The 18,744-nt window shown below is 41.1% G+C and overlaps 1 protein-coding gene across 2 annotated transcripts; it reads left to right on the top strand.

Moving 5' to 3' along the window:
* Nucleotides 1-8,177: 8,177 nt before the first annotated feature.
* On the top strand, nt 8,178-18,673 carry LOC108442784 (dual specificity tyrosine-phosphorylation-regulated kinase 4-like). 2 transcript variants are annotated; one of them, XM_037542582.1, is made up of 14 exons: nt 8,178-8,743; nt 9,983-10,069; nt 12,617-12,772; nt 13,475-13,601; nt 14,508-14,671; nt 14,779-14,915; nt 15,412-15,552; nt 15,721-15,859; nt 16,342-16,423; nt 16,530-16,702; nt 17,161-17,221; nt 17,311-17,440; nt 17,544-17,719; nt 18,270-18,673. In XM_037542582.1, the coding sequence occupies exons 4-14, from the start codon at nt 13,589-13,591 to the stop codon at nt 18,500-18,502; spliced, it is 1,449 nt and encodes a 482-aa protein (XP_037398479.1). In that variant the 5' UTR covers nt 8,178-8,743; nt 9,983-10,069; nt 12,617-12,772; nt 13,475-13,588; the 3' UTR covers nt 18,503-18,673. The 2 variants fall into 2 exon arrangements, with proteins under 2 accessions (XP_037398479.1, XP_017578469.1); XM_017722980.2 differs by having other exon boundaries at nt 8,180-8,812.
* Nucleotides 18,674-18,744: the final 71 nt, after the last annotated feature.

Raw genomic sequence — 18,744 nt, 5'->3', positions numbered from 1 at the left:
TAATTAAAAAGAGTAATACATTTCCTGCACTGACAGAAGTCATTACGTTTTGCATAGAAGCTGTAAAAAAGTTAAAATGTCCTGTACCGAATTCAGTCATGCAGAGGTAAAAAGTTTCAAAAATATTTGGCCTAACAGTTTTCTTCACTTTGATGTCACTGATATCTTTAATTTGTAAGGTTGAACACCTGATTGTAACTTCTGATGTCAGTTGGTTTTCATTACAAGCCCTGACCAAACCCCACATTGCTTACCTCTCATAAATCTACGTCTTATAGATTTGTATACACTGATTGAAGCTATTGTGTGTGTGTTTGTGTGTTTGTGTGTGTGTGTGTGTGTTTGAACATGGCAGCCAATACAGGTCTTCTAAAGTAATTCAGTCCACACAGAATTCATTTGCTGTCTTAAGCCTTCTACTTAGTCCCACTGTATCCATAGTTTAGTTTCAAAATAAAGGTTTGCTTCAAAATCTTTGAACTCCTGGCAAGGCAGCATGGCCTCCCATCAAGTCACTGACCTGAGCCAGCCTTGCCTAACTTCATTCAAGATCAATCCACTCTAAGGATTACCAGCCCCACAGATTCACTTGTTGAGACTGGCTTCCAGTATGTAAAGTATCCCACCACTCTATTATGACTCAACAGAGACGGACTTTTTAAAAGTTCTTAAATTTTAATCAAAATTATTTTTTATTTCAAAGTAAAGGTAAGGTGCAAAATCTGACTGCAACTTCTAATGTCAGTTAGTTTTCAATACAAGTCCTGTCCAAGTCCCACATTGCATAGTTCCTGACATGAGACCAGACCAAAAGGTTCTCATAGGTTTGTGTACTGGAAGGCAATGCAGTTCTTGTAATCAGTAGAATATATAACTGAGTACATGCAGACCTCCAATTTGCTGTCTTAAGCCTTCTGCTTAGTCCCACAGTATGAACTTCTTTTTACTGTAGCCATAGTTCAGTTTTAAAATAAAGGTTTTCTTGCAAAGCTTTGAACTGCTGGGAAGGCAGCATGGAGTCCCATCCAGTCACTGACCTAGACCAGCCTTGCTTTATTTCATAGATCAGCTAAGCCCAAGGTTTGCCACCCCCAGAGAGCCACTGGTTGAGGCTGGTTTCCAGTATTGGCCATTTAAAGCATCCCACCACTCTATAACACCATTATCTGCGTGTACATGGTTATATATTGAGCATTGAACTATAAGCTGCACTTATTTTATTGTCCTGCACTCTGTATTGTAGTTTATTGTATTGTACCTTATTGTTATTGTATTGCATTGAATGGCTCAGAGTTCTGCGTTCAACTCTGGTTCTTTTTCTCTTGGTGTCTGCAGTGACTGTGTCTCTAGCAGTATCTGAGCTCAGGACCATCTTTTTCTCTAACCTACTGGTAACTAGCAGAGATACTTTCTCTAGATTGACAAAGCACTTCTTGTAAATCGCTCTGGATAAGAGCATCTGCTAAATGCTGTAAATGTAAATGTAAATATAACTGTATATAGTTATGAGAGCCCTTGGTCTGGTCTCACATCAGTAACTAAGCAATGTGGGACTTGGTCAGGGCTTGTTTTGAAAACTGTCATTAGAAGTTGCAATCAGGTTTTTAACCTAACCTTTAATAATAATAATAAAATATAAAAAATAAAAATAACATTCAAAATGGACTTTTAAGTCAGAGTCCTAATAGAGTGGTGGGATATTTAAATGGCCTATACTGGAATCCAGCCTCAACCTGTGGCTCTATAGGGCTGGGAACCCTTAAGCTTGACTGACCTATGAAGCTAGGCAGATGTCACATTGGGTTTAGCACTGGGACAAGGGTTAAATTTAGGACCAGAGCAAGCATTAGGAATTGGACAGTGCTTAAACTCAGGACCAGAGCTACGGTTATGATGCAGCACTCACAGGGTTTACCTGGACCAAGGAATGAGGTTGCTTTTCCTAAATAAGTAATAACCACACGTTATTGCCGTTATTTAGTTTGAAACGGATGACATTTTACTTTAGTAGAATTATCGTGAAATGCATCTATCAAGCATGTTCCCAAAATCCATTTAAAACTCTATACAGAGTCATATCTTTGAATAATGCAGAAAAAAGAATAAACAATTAAAATTCACCAAAATTTGAGAAACAAAACAAGTTCTTCTGCAGTGAGCTTTAAGCAGGTAAACATCACCAGTTCTCAGAATGTCCATCCCATGCTCTTAGGCCTTTTCATGCCTGTATGAGATGATGCAGTTCATCAGCAATCCAGTGTAGGTTTAGTTCCAATCCAGAGTCTGAACAGGATACCAGGTGACTGTAGCAAAGTTACCCAAACCCACATGATGGTCCTTGACTCATAGAACCAAAATGTCCAGATTAAATATGATCAGGATTTGGAATAAGTCTGGAGACACCCAGTCCAATCATGTATAAAACATATGAATGAGATGTTACCATCCATCGCTTTCTCTTCATCAAGATGACGCTAACATCGCATAAAAAGCTTCACAACACACAAACACTTTACTCACTTTGAGACAAAGAACATATAATTGACCAAAAAAGGTTTAAAGGAACAAGTTTCTGAGGCCCTTACCTGACAAACAAGCTTAAATTTCCCGCCAAATCTCTTCTTCGCCCCTTAAACAGAACGCTAGGCGTTGACACTGCCCTCTGCTTCCTGGCACAATGGTTAGGAAAATTGTTAAATGTATGTCTGAAATTACGGTTATGATTAGGTTTTGGGCCAATTTTAAGATGGGGGTTGCACAGAGATAAGTTTAGGACCAGAGCAAGGGTTAGAAATAGGAGAAGGGTTAAACTCAGGACCAGCCCTAGGGCTAGGGTTAAGAGAACTGTTAAATGTAGGTTGAAAGGGTTGGTATTAGGGTTTGGATTTATTTTAAAAAGACATTTTGTTTAGTATTGAGACAAGGCTTAAATTTAGGGGCAGAATTAGAATTAGGTATAGGACCTTACCTCTGATCTGATATTTTAACTTTGTCCCAATACTAACCACAAATCTCTACTTCCAATCTTTAATTCCAAGCCTCATTTTGGACTTACATTTAATCATTTTCCTTATGTAGGTCTGGTCCTGAGTTTAACTCTTTTCCTATTCCTAACCCTAGCTCTAGGCTTGAGGTTAACCCTAGTTGTATTCCTAACCCTACCTGTGGGCCTAGTCAGCCTTTTCTCAATACTAAGCACAAACCTCTTCTTAAAATCAATCCAAAACCTAATCCCAACCTACTCCCCTAACCCTATTATTTTGGACGTACATTTAAACATGCTCATGCTAACCCTAGCTCTTGTCTTGTCTATGCCATAGCCCTACATTTGATCCTAAATTTAAACTTTGTACTAACCACAAAAGTCTTCTTAAAATCAGTCCAAAATCTAATCCCACCCCTCATTTTGAACTTACATTTAGCCATTGTCCTAACCCTGACATTAGCTCTGGTCTCAGGTTTCATCCTTGTCCACATTCCTAACCACACTTCTTATCATTTAATATACTTCCAATGCTGTATCCACTTCAAATGTACAAATATGATGTCTTTTAAATTTGTGCTAATAAATATTAACAAAAGGTATGCATTCATGAGCATAAAAAACATATGTTTTGAAAACAAAATTGACTGAAGATTTGGGAAAACAGATAGATAAAAACTGAAACATAGTGCTATTCAAAAATAATTCATTTTTAACGTAGATGTCTCGACACTCAGAGTTTTGTAAAAAATAGTACTAATATTAATGTGTGGTATCTTTTTCCCCCATCAATTGAATTAAAAATACACTATATGGACAAATTATTGGGACCCCCCCAACCCCGCCCCTTATTGAGATCAGGTGTTTCACATATACTCATTGCTACCAGGTGGATAAAATTAAGCACATAGCCTCGCAATCTCGACAAACACTGGCAGTAAAATGGGTCGTACTGATGAGCTCAGTGACTTTAAAGTAGTAGTACCGTCATAGGATGCCATCTCTGTGAAATTTCTGTGCTGCTAGATCTGCTCCATAAACTATAAGTGTTATTATTGTGAAATGGAAGCATCTAGGAGCAACAGCTGCTTAGCCACGAAGCAGTAGACCACACAAACCTACAGAGTGGGGCCGCCAAGTGCTGAAGCATGTCTTCTATTGAATCACTCACTAAACAGTTCCAAGTTTCTTTGAAAGCAACATCAACAAAAGAACTATGTATTAGGAGCTTCATGAAATAGGTTTCTATGGCTGAGCAGCTACACACAAGCTTAAGATCAAAATTCCACGAAACATATTCTGTGGAGTGACAAATGACACTTCTCTATCTGCCAGTCTGATGGACGAGTCAGGATGTGGTGAATGCCAGGAGAATGCTACATGACTGACTGCATTGTGCCAACTGTAAAGATTGGTGGAGGAGAGATAATGCTATGGGGTTGTTTTTCAGGGGTCGGCCTCAGCCTCTCTGTTCTGGTCAAGGATTTTGGACAATTCCCTGCTTCCAACTATGTGGGACCAGTTTGGGGAAGGCTCTATCATCAAGTATCTATAAATTGTGTATATACAATCATGTATACCAAGATTGGGCAATTTATCTGGTTGCAAATACTGCAGCCTGACAGTTCTCCACCTGTTCCCAGCTGCCCACTGAAACCAATAAGATTTGGTTCCAGTAACATTGTGCCCTACAGCTGACCTTGTCTATGAACAGTCTGATTAATTAGGCACAGAGTAACATTAAGGGTTTACTTGTGTTCAGGCTACTGAACTGAATGATCATTGAAAATGGAATGGGCTATGTGTGGAAGCATTCTTTATCAGCCTTAAAGAACACTGTACTGATCTATATTTGTTAGTTAACTAATTCCCATGGCATTGTTCACTGCTTTTTAACAGGAAATTACTGTGAGTGTGCATGATATCTTCAAACGGCCTTGTTTTGTAGGCGTGTATAACATATGGCCTTGTTGTTTCATTGCTTGTGAGTCTGTGTCATAGTCATGAACAGATGCCTCCATGATTCTGTAGGCCAGGTTCTCTGTGGGTGTTGATGTCAGACTCACTACCTCAGTCCCCCTCACTACACCTCACTATGGAGACCAGGACTTGGGCGATGTACAAGATTTTAGGTTAGTGGTAATGCATGTCTTATTTAGGATTATTTAAAAAATAAAAATGCTTATTATCTTGCAAGCTGGTACTGCAATGCTTGTATATGGGCCCACACTTTTCCCCCATGCTCATAACTACACAACTTTATATCAGTTTATTGTAGTTACCGAATAATGTATAGTAGAATTTAATATTAATATTAATAACTGCATAATAAAGTAGGGAATTAAACTGTTGCTGAATAAATGGCTTTGTACCCACAGCCAAATGTTTACTATATTCTTTCTGTTAGTATTTTTTTATTCCTATTGATTTTCACTTTTTGTGTGCATTTTTATTTGTAGATCTGAATTGGTGGATTTACTGCTATGGGAATTTTGTGCAAATGTTAATATTTAATCATTTCGAGTACATAAATGATTATGTATCCACATCAGCATCAGCAGATATGTGCTCGAAATGATTAAATAGTGAAAGAATGGGTCGCTCTCAGGAGCTCAGTGAATTCCAGCATGGTACCGTGATCGGACGCCACCTGTGCAGCAAGTCCAGTCGTGAAATTTCCTCACTACTAAATATTCCACAGTCCACTGTCAGTGGGATTATAACAAAGTGGAAGCGACTGGGAACGACAGCAACTCAGCCACGAAGTGGTCGGCCACGTAAAATGACAGAGCGGTCAGCGGATGCTGAGGGGCATAGTGTGCAGAGGTCACCGACTTTCTGCAGAGTCCATCACTACAGACCTCCAAACTTCACGTGGCCTTCAGATCAGCTCAATAACAGCGTAGAGAGCTTCATGGAATGGGTTTCCATGGCCGAGCAGCTGCATCCAAGCCTTACATCACCAAGCGCAGTGCAAAGCGTGGAATGCAGTGGAGTAAAGCACCGCCACTGGACTCTAGAGCAGTGGAGACGTGTTCTCTGGAGTGACCAATCACGCTTCTCCGTCTGGAAATCCGATGGACGAGTCTGGGTTTGGCGGTTGCCAGGAGACGGTACTTGTCTGACTGCATTGTGCCAAGTGTAAAGTTTGGTGGAGGGGGGATCATGGTGTGGGGTTGTTTTTCAGGAGTTGGTTCCAGTGAAAGGAGCTCTTAAAGCTTCAGCCCCAAAAGATTTTGGACAATTTCATGCTCCCAACTTTGTGGGAACAGTTTGGGGACGGCCCCTTCCTGTTCCAACATGACTGCACACCAGTGCACAAAGCAGGTCCATAAAGACGTGGATGAGCCAGTTTGGTGTGGAAGAACTTGACTGGCCTGCACAGAGTCCTGACCTCAACCTGATAGAACACCTTTGGGATAAATTACAGCAGAGACTGTGAGCCAGGCCTTCTCGTCCAACATCAGTGTCTGACCTCACAAATGCGCTTCTGGAAGAACGGTCAGAAATTCCCATAAACACTCCTAACCCTTGTGGAAAGCCTTCCCAGAAGAGCTGAAGCTGTTATAGCTGCAAAGGGTGGGCCGACATCATATTAAACCCTATGGATTAAGAATGGGATGTCACTCAAGTTCATATGCGTGTGAAGGCAGACGGCCGAATACATTTGGAAATATAGTGCATATTTGAAAAATACAGATATCAAAAATCTGGTGGAGCGTGTGCCCCTCGCTCATCTTGAATGGACATGATTTATTTTGTATACACATTTACTTTTGTGGGCGGCACGGTGGCGTGTTGGGTAGCGCTGTCGCCTCACAGTGAGGAGGGCCTGGGTTCGATTCCCCGGCCGGGTGACCGGGGTCCTCTCTGTGTGGAGTTTGCATGTTCTCCCCGTGTCTGCGTGGGTTTCCTCCGGGTTCTCCAGTTTCCGTCCAAAGACATGCAGTCAGGCCAATTGGACGTGCTAAATTGCCCCTAGGTGTGAGTGTGTGAGTGACTGTCTGTGTCTGTCTGTCTGCCCTGCGATGGACTGGCGACCTGTCCAGGGTGTATCCTGCCTTCTGCCCGATGACCGCTGGGATAGGCTCCAGCACCCCCCCGCGACCCTGACGGAGAAGCGGCTTAGAGGATGGATGGATGGATGGATGGATGGATGGATGGATGGATGGATGGATTTACTTTTGTGAACACATTTAGAAAAAGAATGAGTACTTAATTTTGGTCTGGAAGAGTGAGAATCTATGGACTCCAGATGTAGCGTAGAGACGCAGAGATACCTTTGGGACCACAACATTCTCGCTGATAGTGGAGTAGGAGTTGAGGAATGGAAATGGGAATAAAGTCCTTGTCTGTGGGATGGTTCTGTGTGTGAGTGTACAGAGAGAGTGTGCGCTTTAAAATGTCGTATTCACCCATTACATAATTGATGCCACAGTCGTGCCTTCACTCCTCCACATGTTGGCAGTCATTCCCAAGACTAGATGGGTTTTTCTCTGAGATGACGCACATGCTCTGACGCAGGCTGCTTTTGAGCAGTATTACCCACAGCACTTCAGGTTGCATACATAAGCGTTTGGCTCCACAGTCTTTCTACTGTTCATCATGACCTTGATCTTTTCGTGTGGTCTTATCATGGGTGTGCGTGTGTGTGTGTGTGTGTGTGTGTGTGTGTGTGTGTGTGTAATGTTGAGAAGCTGGGATTTTTTATAATGTCAATGATAAGAACCAGGAGTAATGATGTCTACACAAACAGCAATTTTAATTATTATCCAAAATGAAAGTGAACCTGCGGGAATTTAAAGTTTTGTAATGTAATGCCAGTACATTTTCCTTGGGTACTATTTTGCCTTACATCACCTTACAACATATTTCTCTCCGTCATGAATTCAAATATCTTTGAGGTTAAAAGGGGGATTTAAAGTACATCTTAGTTTAAAACCTGGCATAAAACAGCATTTCAACCATCAAGCAATGTATTCATGTACATTTCATATCATAACTTTCTTAATATGACAACTTCGAACCAGTGGATGGTTCCCATCGGCACAGTGAACAATTCTGACTCGATTCGTTTCTCTAGAACGGAGCATTTCAGTCAAACCACTGATCTTAAAAACCAAACTGTTTGAAAAATCGACGACATTCTCCTTTAAAACAAGGTACGTGTACACTCAGTCTAGCCCTGCGAGATGTAATGTACCTTTAAAGCCAGATGTGTTATACATCAGCCATTAACGGAGCGAATGCTGAGGAAAACTCAGCGGGGTGCCCGTGAACTAATCATTAACACGGGGTTCCTGTTCTGGTGCGTACCCGTCAGCATGCAGCGCGCACTGACAGAGAGATGTGTGTCTCAGCTTGGAGCTGTCAGGGGGCTCGTCGGTCCCCTTTAAAAGACACGATAAATGTGCAACAACAGACAAACAAGTCGTATGAAATAAAATGCCCACCAACGGTATGACGTCACGCCGTGTCAGAAGCTGGCAGTGAACTGACGTTGGCGTTCGTTTTCTGAGGAACTCGTAACGCAGAGCTCGTACAGCAGCTCGAGCGGCCGAGCGCACACCGACACGGACACCGCTGCTCTTCTCAAAGGGACCTTCCCTAAAACAGAGAGCAGCTCATTCCCAAGTCCCGAGTCCCGAGTCCCGCTGGCAGAAGCTCGGTGGAAGCCGGTGAGGTGTGACATCAGCGGCTGAATGCGTCACTAAAGCGAGCGTTGAAGGCGGAGGCGGAGACGGAGACGGAGAGTGACAGGTGGGCCTGAAATCACAGACAAAGTCAAAGTTAATCGCTGAAGAAATGTTTCCAGAGATAAACAGCAAGGTGAGCGGAAATCACGGGAACCTGTGTCGTGTTGTGTGTCGTGTTGTGTGTCGTGTGTTATGTCGTGTTGTGTTGTGTGTCGTGTTGTGTGTCGTGTTGTGTCATGTTGTGTCGTTTTGTTTCGTGTTGTTTCGTGTTGTGTGTCGTGTCATGTTGTGTCGTGTTGTGTGTCGTGTTGTGTCGTATCATGTCGTGTTGTTGTCGTGTTGTGTTGTGTGTCATGTCGTGTTGTGTCGTGTTGTGTGTCGTGTTGTCTCATGTTGTGTCGTGTCGTGTGTCGTGTTGTGTGTTGTGTCGTGTCGTGTTGTGTCGTGTTGTGTGTTGTGTCGTGTTGTGTTGTGTCGTGTGTCGTGTCATGTTGTGTGTTGTGTCGTGTTGTGTTGTGTTGTGTGTCGTGTTGTGTCGTGTTGTGTTGTGTGTCGTGTTGTGTCGTGTCGTGCAGTGTTGTGTGTCGTGTTGTGTCGTGTCGTGCAGTGTTGTGTGTCGTGTTGTGTTGTGTCGTGTGTCGTGTTTTGTCGTGTTGTCGTGTCGTCGTGTCGTGTCGTGTTGTGTTGTGTCGCGTCGTGTGTCGTGTCGTGTCGTATCATCTACCCTGGCTCTGAAACGTGTTTGGAGGGCGTGTCGTTATAAATATGAAACGTACGTGTTGCTGCTATCTGCTTTTTTCTTTTAAAAGCTGCTCTGGTCGCTTTTTTCTTTGCATTTGAGGTTCGGAGGTTGTTGTCGGTGTTGTTATAGCAGGCAGTATCACATTAGTTTAAGTTGCTTTCCCTTTATTTCCCCTTTACCTGCTTTTATATTCTTATATTAGTGCTGTTAAGCCCTTAAAGTCCAGGCTGTAACTCGGTTATTCAAGCTTATGCAGTAACTGCTGCGATTCACTCAGGTCTGTGTATTTGTGAGAGTCAGGAATGCACATCAACAGGTCCTTGAAGTTTTAAAGGGGTTAATATTTATTGATGGTTGTAATGCAAGGTTGAACTCCGAAACTTTCTCCAGACTCTTCAGGATAAAATACTTTCATGTTTGTAGTACAAAGGTCTATGAGTTCGGTTGTGTATGTAGTATTTACAGTATTTACCACTGATTTGACTGATTTGACTGTGTCTACGCTAACAGTGATGGCAGTTATCTCAGCATGCACTGATCTTTGTTTCTTTACCCACACAGGGTGGGAAGCCTGATACCCTCCCACAACAGCTTAACAAACTGCAAAGTGAGGATGCTCGCCTGGGATCGGCCCGGTCCGGCAAGCTGGTAAGACTGCTGTTAATCCATGCAATGGTACAGCACACTTGCAAGGGATACCCTTCATCACCTACCAGGCCGATTTCACTAATCTGTCACTGGCAGGTTTATTCCTTAACCCCTTAATGTCTCTCCTGCCTAAATCAGGAGTAGAGTACTAAGAGAAACTGGCAGAGGCTGTCCAGAACAACAGGTGGCTCAGAATTTCAGTGCTTCTAACTGGTCATTTTCCCTTCACAGACCCACACTGAGTTAATCAGGTACAGAATGTGGCTATATTAAATTCTGGCTTTTTGTGTGCCGTAGTGAAGTTGATGCAGAAGCATTGTGATGGAGAGGGAAACTCTGGAGACAAAACACTAATCCTATTAATAGAGCTCCTGCTCCAGTTTGGCTTCACTGAAAAGTATGGCTTGTAGAAAAGTATGAATTGTTGTCAAGATTGTTCTCATGCCAAAAAGCATTTCTGTGTTGACTGATGCGTTGACCACTATCTTGCTTAACCATCATATTTTTAAACTAAAGTACATGTAATGCAACGTGTCGTCTTCTTTCTAAATTATGTTAACTGCCTCTTTAACATAGTATGAAAAAACAAGTGATTTTACAAGAGACATTCTAAGGGCTCAATGGAAAATGCCGGTCAGGTAGTGAGGTTGAAATTGTGTTCAGCATCAGCAGTGGGGCTGGACTGAGCTGAACGGTTTGAATGTTCAAATAAAAATCGAAGTTTAAAGTGGTAAGCATTCGGATGATGTGATTCAGTGCTTGCAATAGAACATAAACATATGGATTCTTTTCATTTTAAAGAAGAATCTTATATAAGTTTAAGAGTTTATTACTTCTGAAAGCTCCCTCACATAAAGATATTGTATAAAAGGGTTACAAACACACTGCCTGATGCCTAAGACATTATTTTGCAGTAGTTTTGCAGTAAAGTTTTTTTTTAAGTTCTTAAACATTTTTTAATCCATTCTTGGCAAAAGAGTACCCAACAAATACTTGTTTTTTATTATTATTTACCACTACCATAGAAGCAACATTACATATACTCTCAGAAGACGAATGTACATGTACTGGTCATTTTGTGAAGTAAATAAAATGTCTATATTTTTATTGCAGATGCGGCAAAACTTTTTTCTTTAACAAAATGGGGCTAATACCTCCTTTTCTCTGTGCATTTCCTAAAGCTTTTGTTCAATTAAAAGACTGTTTTTCTGGCTTAACATTTTGACTTAACTGATCTTTAAATAATAGGTTTGCAGAGGGTAACGCACAGGTTTCTGCTCTGATAACTTGGCAGTTAAGTCGAACTTTTTAGGCAGCCCAGTAACTAACTTTTTAAAATGAAAACAACATTTTATACAGTATAGTTATATGAGAGAAGCTCTTGCTTTGGTTAAATGAAAACTTGCAACACACACAACCCTTTGATTGGGCACCTATGGTGTATGGAAATACTTCAGAAATGCACCTACTTGATGACCAGGTGCTTCTGGGTGTATGACTCTAGTAGAGGGGTATGTGCTAGATGCTATGCTATGCTCACTGGCTAGAAGAGAGATGCTAAAAGGTGAGCACGAGTAAGTGAAACCAAGTCAGTGAGTCTGCTCTGGTACAATATGGCAACTGCGTGTATATTGTGTCTATCCGCGGGGGGGTGGGGTCCTGGTTTCTGCCACTGGTTGTCTGCTACACTGCGGCAGCCAGGTAGCAAACAGGAGGGGTTATGCATCTCCCCATTTGCATTTCCTAGTTTTGAACCATTCCCTCCAATGTAATTGATGATCAATATGCTATACGCAACTAGCTTTAGTTCTAGGTATTGGCGTTTTTGGTGATATGGTCTGATTAGAACTTAAGTGTATTACCATGCTATTTGTATAAAACTGTACAGCATAAGGAAACATATCTGCAGCATGTACTGTCATTGGCGTGTACTTTGTGTAACGCCTAGGCGCGAGGAGGCGAACGCACATGCAGAGATAAGCGAGTTTTATTGTGGGCAAATCCAAAATCAGGGTCAAGACAGTCCAGGGTCATAGAGCCAACGCGAACAGATCGGGGTGTAGACATGATAAACAAACACAGAACCTCAAACAAGAACCGAACAACACGTGAATACAATACATGCACCCAACAAACATATCAAACAAAGACCAGCAAACACATGGGGGGAAAAACAGGGGTTAAATACACAGCAAGGATAACGAGGGACAGGCGGAAAATAGGTGGCAATGATCAGTGGCAGAGTCAGACAACAAGGGGGCTGGACTAGACTCAAAACAACAAAGCAGGTGGACGATAAAAAGTAAACAGAAAGCACAGGGAGGAGAGGGAGGGGCCAATCGTGACACTTTGATAAACCAGACTACTAGGCAGAGCACCATGAACATCAAACGAAGACAAAGGACAGTAACATACATGCAGTTCAATGAATGAATAAGATCACACAGAAACAGTGTCACTGTAATCATGTCTGCTGGTGAAATAGCAGCAATAACAGAAGGTAATTTAAATGCTATGGGCACTCACCCATCTTTTCTCTTTATATAGAGCAATGGGACAGGTGTTGGCACTCTCCCAAAACTGAATTCAAAGCCACAGCCTGTCCACCCTGCTAAATCCAACTTTCATCTTTGTGGCACTTTGCCTTACGTCAGCGACAAACGCAAGCCCAACAACCTTCCAGTCCAACAGGGACGTCTTCATGTAAGTAGGCTAGCCCATTGCTTTTCTTCAGACACTGAAGCGGTTGCTTTCAGAACCGTTAGCACCTTTTAGGCTGAGCTTTGTTCAGGTTTAAACCTGAGACCTGAGGAACACTGAATGTTATATAGAGTTATGCTCCTATGTAATAATAGCCAGCATAAATTATCATGTATTTGCTTTAAGCTCTTAAATTATACTTAAAGCTAAACTTGCCTTAAACACTGGCACTGATACATCTTGACTGCAATAGAATTTAAGTGGTGTAGTAAGCAGTAATTCTTTTTTTACTTTTGTTTTATTTCCCTAAAACAAACCTGGTCATAAAATACCACCATTTTCAATTTACTGAGCAATGTTAAGACATTATATAACTTTCAGCAAACCAGTCAATGCTTTCTTCTATAACATTAGATTAAAAATTATATATATATATATATATATATATATATATATATATATATATATATATATATATATATAATTATATATAACATAATTAAAAATTAAAGGCGTCCTTAACCCAGCATCAGTTTCAAACTTTCATTCCTCACTCTCATAACTGCATAATTTAACTTTCATGGTAGTTAATGAAAAATAAGCATGAAGGGTTTGAAGAATTAAAATCTAATGGTCCAATTTCACTAGTATATTTAGCTTTAGGCTAATTATTGTGTATTGTCTGCAATATGTATTAATAAATAGGAGAAGACCTTGGAATTCAAATCTGCTCGACAGAACCTTCCAGAGTGCATTGAAGCCAAGAGCCCGTCCAACAAGCAGGAATGCGAGAGACTGTTGGAGGGATATGCACTCCCCATGGCTCCCACAGGTATAAAATGCGATTAGGAAGAGGTTGAGGAAGAGGTGTGTGTATATATATATATATATATATATATATATATATATATATAGAGAGAGAGAGAGACAGAGAGACAGAGAGAGAGAGAGACAGAGAGAGAGAGAGAGAGAGACAGAGAGAGAGAGAGAGAGACAGAGAGACAGAGAGAGAGAGAGACAGAGAGAGAGAGAGCGAGAGAGACAGAGAGACAGAGAGAGAGAGAGAGAGACAGAGAGACAGAGAGAGAGAGAGACAGAGAGAGAGAGAGAGAGGGAGAGAGAGAGAGACAGAGAGACAGAGAGAGAGAGAGACAGAGAGAGAGAGAGAGCGAGAGAGACAGAGAGACAGAGAGAGAGAGAGAGAGACAGAGAGAGAGAGAGACAGAGAGAGAGAGAGAGAGAGAGAGAGCATTTGGCCCAGTGGATTGGGATTCAGAACCACTGCTTTATGAATTGCTCAAGGTGTATGTTCCTGCTTACCATGTATGATCTTCACTTTATGCACTTGTAATGTCACAAGAAGTGTCTCTGTACCTTTCAGTGTCTATAGAGACATCATTACAACATTAGTAGCTAATTTAAAGGAATTGATTAAAATTATTGTGAAAAGTTACATCATGTACTTAGGCAATGTTCAGACTGCAGGTGAATCGGATCTGTTTCTCAAATCAGATCTTTTGAGATGACTGTCCACACTGTTATTTTATTATTGTTATAGCTGTACTGGTGATGTGGATTTCAAATGCAGATGCTGGAGAGATGGATCATCATCTTGCCCTCTAAACTCTTCAGAATGTTCTGTCATATGTGTGAATACAATCTGGATGTGCCAGAAATCTGATTTAGGTAGGTTGCAGGTGGCCTAATATGTGCATGTTTCACTTTGTGTGTGTTCCAGATGTGCTAAAGTACTTTGGAAAAACATTGACTGAATTTGAACAGGACGAGGTGTTGGACTATTCCGAGATCTGGTACTTGGGCCTGAACTCAAAGAAGATTGATGGATCCCTTAGCAAGGACCCTAATTCTGGCTATGATGATGAGAGTGGCACTTACAAAAATGTGAGTCCTGATGATTGTGTGTCAGTAATAGCTGAATAGCGAGTTCATCATTTCACTAAATTAGTGGATTATTAAACATGGACTGGTTTCGTTTGGTGTGTTTACAGGTTATTCATGACCACATTGCTTACCGCTATGAAGTGTTGGACATGATTGGAAAGGGATCCTTTGGACAGGTCTTTAAATGTCTGGATCACAAAACCAATGAGATGGTGGCTATCAAAGTTATTCGTAACAAGAAGAGGTAGATATTCTGCATCTGCTCAAACTTTTTTACAACATGTTTTTGACCCCATGTCATATTTGATACAGAAGAAACACTGGGCCTCATTGACCAATATTTTAATTTTTTTCTTGAATTTGTTCTTGAGAAAGGTCCTAAGAAAATTGTTCACAATTATTGAGTGTATGTAGATTCTGTTCTCACCTATGAACAAAAAGACATAAAAGACATTGGTGAATGTCAGACTCTTTGTGAAAACTGCATAAGTTGGTTTTAGGTAGAAATTTCTTCTTAAGCATGGTTGGGGAATGGGCCCATTGTTATTGACCTCCAAGGGGCTGATAACAGTCCACACTTCTGTTGTGATTAATACATATAATGTTACTGATATTGCTAATATCACTCTGGTATTAGTTAATATTTCATTAGAGACTAGCTTAAACATTTGTTGTAAGTGAAAGCTTTAGAGCGCTTTTGTTACGTGGCTTCCTTTGAATGTCCTTTGGCCTGTGTTTAGGTTTCATCACCAGGCAATGGTGGAACTAAAGATTCTGGATGCCTTGCGGAGGAAGGACAGAGAAAATTCCTACAATGTCATCCACATGAAGGACTACTTCTACTTCCGCAATCACCTATGCATTACTTTTGAGCTCTTGGGGTGAGTGCATGTGTGTGTTTGAATGCTGCATGGACAGGTAACATGATGGAGATGCTGGAGAGATCATGGAAAAAAGGAAGCATTCTCCATTTAGTACACAGTGTTGTCTGTTATAACCCTGACCTCCGAATTGTGCTCCGTTTAATACTGCCCTCTTTATCTGCTCAGACCGAACCTGTACGAGCTCATAAAGAAGAACCGCTATCATGGCTTCAGCCAGGCTCTGGTGCGCCGAATTGCTCAAGCTCTGCTGAAGTGCCTGCAGATGCTGAAAAAGGAGAAGATCATCCACTGTGACCTTAAGCCTGTGAGTACCGCCTCAGCTGTCTCAGAGCTTAGCCCTGCATGGTGTAGAAACCGTGCAGCATCAACTGCGACAGAAGTGTGGTCTCGCAAAAGCAAGTTGTGGTCATTAGTGGTGTTCTGTATTGTAGGTGTGATGCATATACAGTTATATACCAGATAAAAATGAAAACTGTTTTTTCTAAAGTCTTGTGAAATGTATAAGCATGTGGAATTAGAGATTTCTGAGTGCTACCATGTTTTCTGTCACTGTATAAAATAAAAAATACACAATGCTGATTTTATCACTGTGTGCATTATTTCTCTAGAGTAACATTTTGTGTCAAAACAAAATAAACTTTTAGATCTTGGTCTGTACAGCAGATATAGCCACTTTTGCACAGACATTAAAGGTTTAAGAAATAGTAGTCAAACATCATGAAGTTCATGAAGTCAAAAATGACCACCTGTCACAAGAATGATAGCCTGTCACTTTTATCTGGAAAGGAGAACATCCTGCTGTCACCAAAAGGCCAAGGCAGCATCAAGGTGATTGATTTTGGATCCAGCTGCTATGAGCATCAGAGAGGTGAGTGGAACAAATGACGTCTGTATATGTGTCTTTTTCAGCTGTCTTTTATTTCTCTTCTTTCATCAATAAATCCTCTTCTCTTTTACCATGATTTCCTCTTTAGTGTACACATACATCCAAAGTCGTTTCTACCGCTCTCCAGAAGTGATCATGGGTCAGCCCTACACCTCCTCTATTGACATGTGGAGCCTGGGCTGCATCCTGGCTGAGCTTTACACGGGCTTGCCTCTTTTCCCTGGAGAGAACGAGGCTGAGCAGATCGCATGCATGATGGAGGTGAGAACACGCATTGCTCCTCTGGTTAGATACAGTTGTATGCAAATGTGTTGGTCCAATGTTTGTTTTTATTCTCTAAGTGAAAAAAAGGCAGAAGTTAGAACACCTCCAGTTAGGTTACACATTTCATTGGTTTTCTAAGTGAAAACAAGAATGCATCCTCTACAGACAGCAATGGAAAAGATAAAACTAGCCTATATAAAAGTTATAGCACATCTTATATTTAATGTTTTATGTTTTCCCAGTCCCCGCGACCCTGACGGAGAAGCAGCTTAGAAAATGGATGGATGGATGTTTTCCCAGTATTTTTAAACATTGCAAATAAATAGAAATTCTGCACTAAATGTGCAAAACAATGCCATATGTAATTGTGTTCTCTGTGGAGGATGTGACTGAGGGTGCAGTTAATAGTGCATGTATCCAATATTAACTGCAAACATGAACCTGGGATGTTTCAGGTGCTTGGACTTCCACCCACTGACTTTCTTCAGACTTCTTCCAGGAGGAAACTGTTCTTTGGTGAGCTGTTCATGCTGTAATGTTGTGAATATGCAGTGAATTACATGCATGGAAATGGTACTGAGCGTTTGTTTTGTATTTTTGCTCAGATTCTAAGGGAAATCCCAGGAGCATAATCAATAGCAAATGCTTGAGTAGAATGCCCAGTTCCAAAGATCTGGCTAGTGTTCTAAGGACCAATGACCAGATGTTTCTGGACTTTATCAAGCGCTGCCTCACGTATGTTTTTTACTGATCAGGCCAACTCAGTAACTTCCTGTCTCTTGCCTCATATCTGCGTTTATGTAGTATCAGTGCATTTGTTATTTACTACTCGTTATAGGTGGGACCCTAAGAAGCGTCTCACCTCAGACGAGGCCATGCGACATGCGTGGATACAGGACTGCCACCATAAGAGCCGGCCCAAGACTCAAGCTCTGAGCAATCAAGCTGAGTGTTACAGCAGCGTGGACACCCACACTGGGCTTGCCTACCACAAAGCGGTTAATAACAAGGATGGTGAGTCTGGTCTTAAGTTCATGGAAAGTGTTTTGTCAGATTGATAGACATTTAAAACCATTCTACTGATGTCTTGTTGACATTCTTTTTCTTAAGAAAGACATGCAACATTTGATGGGATGGAATTGGCATTAGCAGTTCAGTGTTTAGAAGAAACAAGTGACAGAAACACTCTTTAAACAATAAATAGCTTTAATAAACTATCTCTTAAAGAAATTCTTTTGGGATTAGGGTTAGGGTTAGTATTATGTATGTATTATATATTAATTATATATAATATATAATAATATGTTATATATTAATATATATTTGATACCATGATGTATTTGTAAAATGACACTGAACCCAATATTTCAAAATCAACATGCTTCTATAAACTGGAAAATATGTTGTTTACAGCACTATTTTGCTATCACTATATTGCTCTACAGACTTCTGTTTTTAAACTTATTAAAACATTTGTCACTGTGAGCAAGTGAAACTGTGTTACTGAGACACAAAGAGAAAGACTGAGGTGTTTATTAGTGTCAATGTTTTTCTCCTGTATTAGGGGAAAAGTCCCTGTTTAATGGCCCTGAAAAGTCCAGGAAGGAGCTCTCAAGCCGGGTGAAGCCCATGTCAGCAGAGCGCTGCCAAACATTAAGAGCCTCTGCAGTGGATCAGAATGAGGAAGGCAGAGAAAGCAGCGGGAAACAGGGATCATGTTTAGGACGTTCTGTCCACATTATCATTGAGCCACCAGAAGATGTCACCAATGAGCCAGACTTCCAGGTGCAGGTTTAGAAGCAGCGCCTGACAGCGTGAGGTTGGAGTTTCAGGTGGAGGAGGTGACCTGAGGAAAGTCATCAGGCGTTGATAAACTGGAAAATATGCCATTTACATTTTATAGCACTTTTGGGATAGGCTGCTCTACAGACTTCTGTTTTTGAAATGATTAAACTATTTGTTAGCAAATTGTGAGGAAGATGTTTTTCTGCTATTTTAGTGGCTGTTTAATGGCCCTGTGAAGTCCAGGAGGGAGCCTT

The sequence above is a fragment of the Pygocentrus nattereri genome, chromosome 11 (genome assembly GCF_015220715.1).
Source record: "Pygocentrus nattereri isolate fPygNat1 chromosome 11, fPygNat1.pri, whole genome shotgun sequence".
NCBI lineage: Eukaryota > Metazoa > Chordata > Actinopteri > Characiformes > Serrasalmidae > Pygocentrus > Pygocentrus nattereri.
Note: the sequence above shows the minus strand (reverse complement) of the source record. Positions and strands in the feature narration are given on the sequence as shown.

What these genes read in the sequence shown, in the direction of transcription:
- LOC108442784 (XM_017722980.2), top strand. Translation starts at nt 8,789, where the DNA reads ATGTTTCCAGAGATAAACAGCAAG. An exon ending in ACTCCCCATGGCTCCCACAG is followed by an intron (nt 13,602 to 14,507) that starts GTATAAAATGCG and finishes TGTGTGTTCCAG; the next exon opens with ATGTGCTAAAGTACTTTGGA. An exon ending in ATTACTTTTGAGCTCTTGGG is followed by an intron (nt 15,553 to 15,720) that starts GTGAGTGCATGT and finishes TTATCTGCTCAG; the next exon opens with ACCGAACCTGTACGAGCTCA.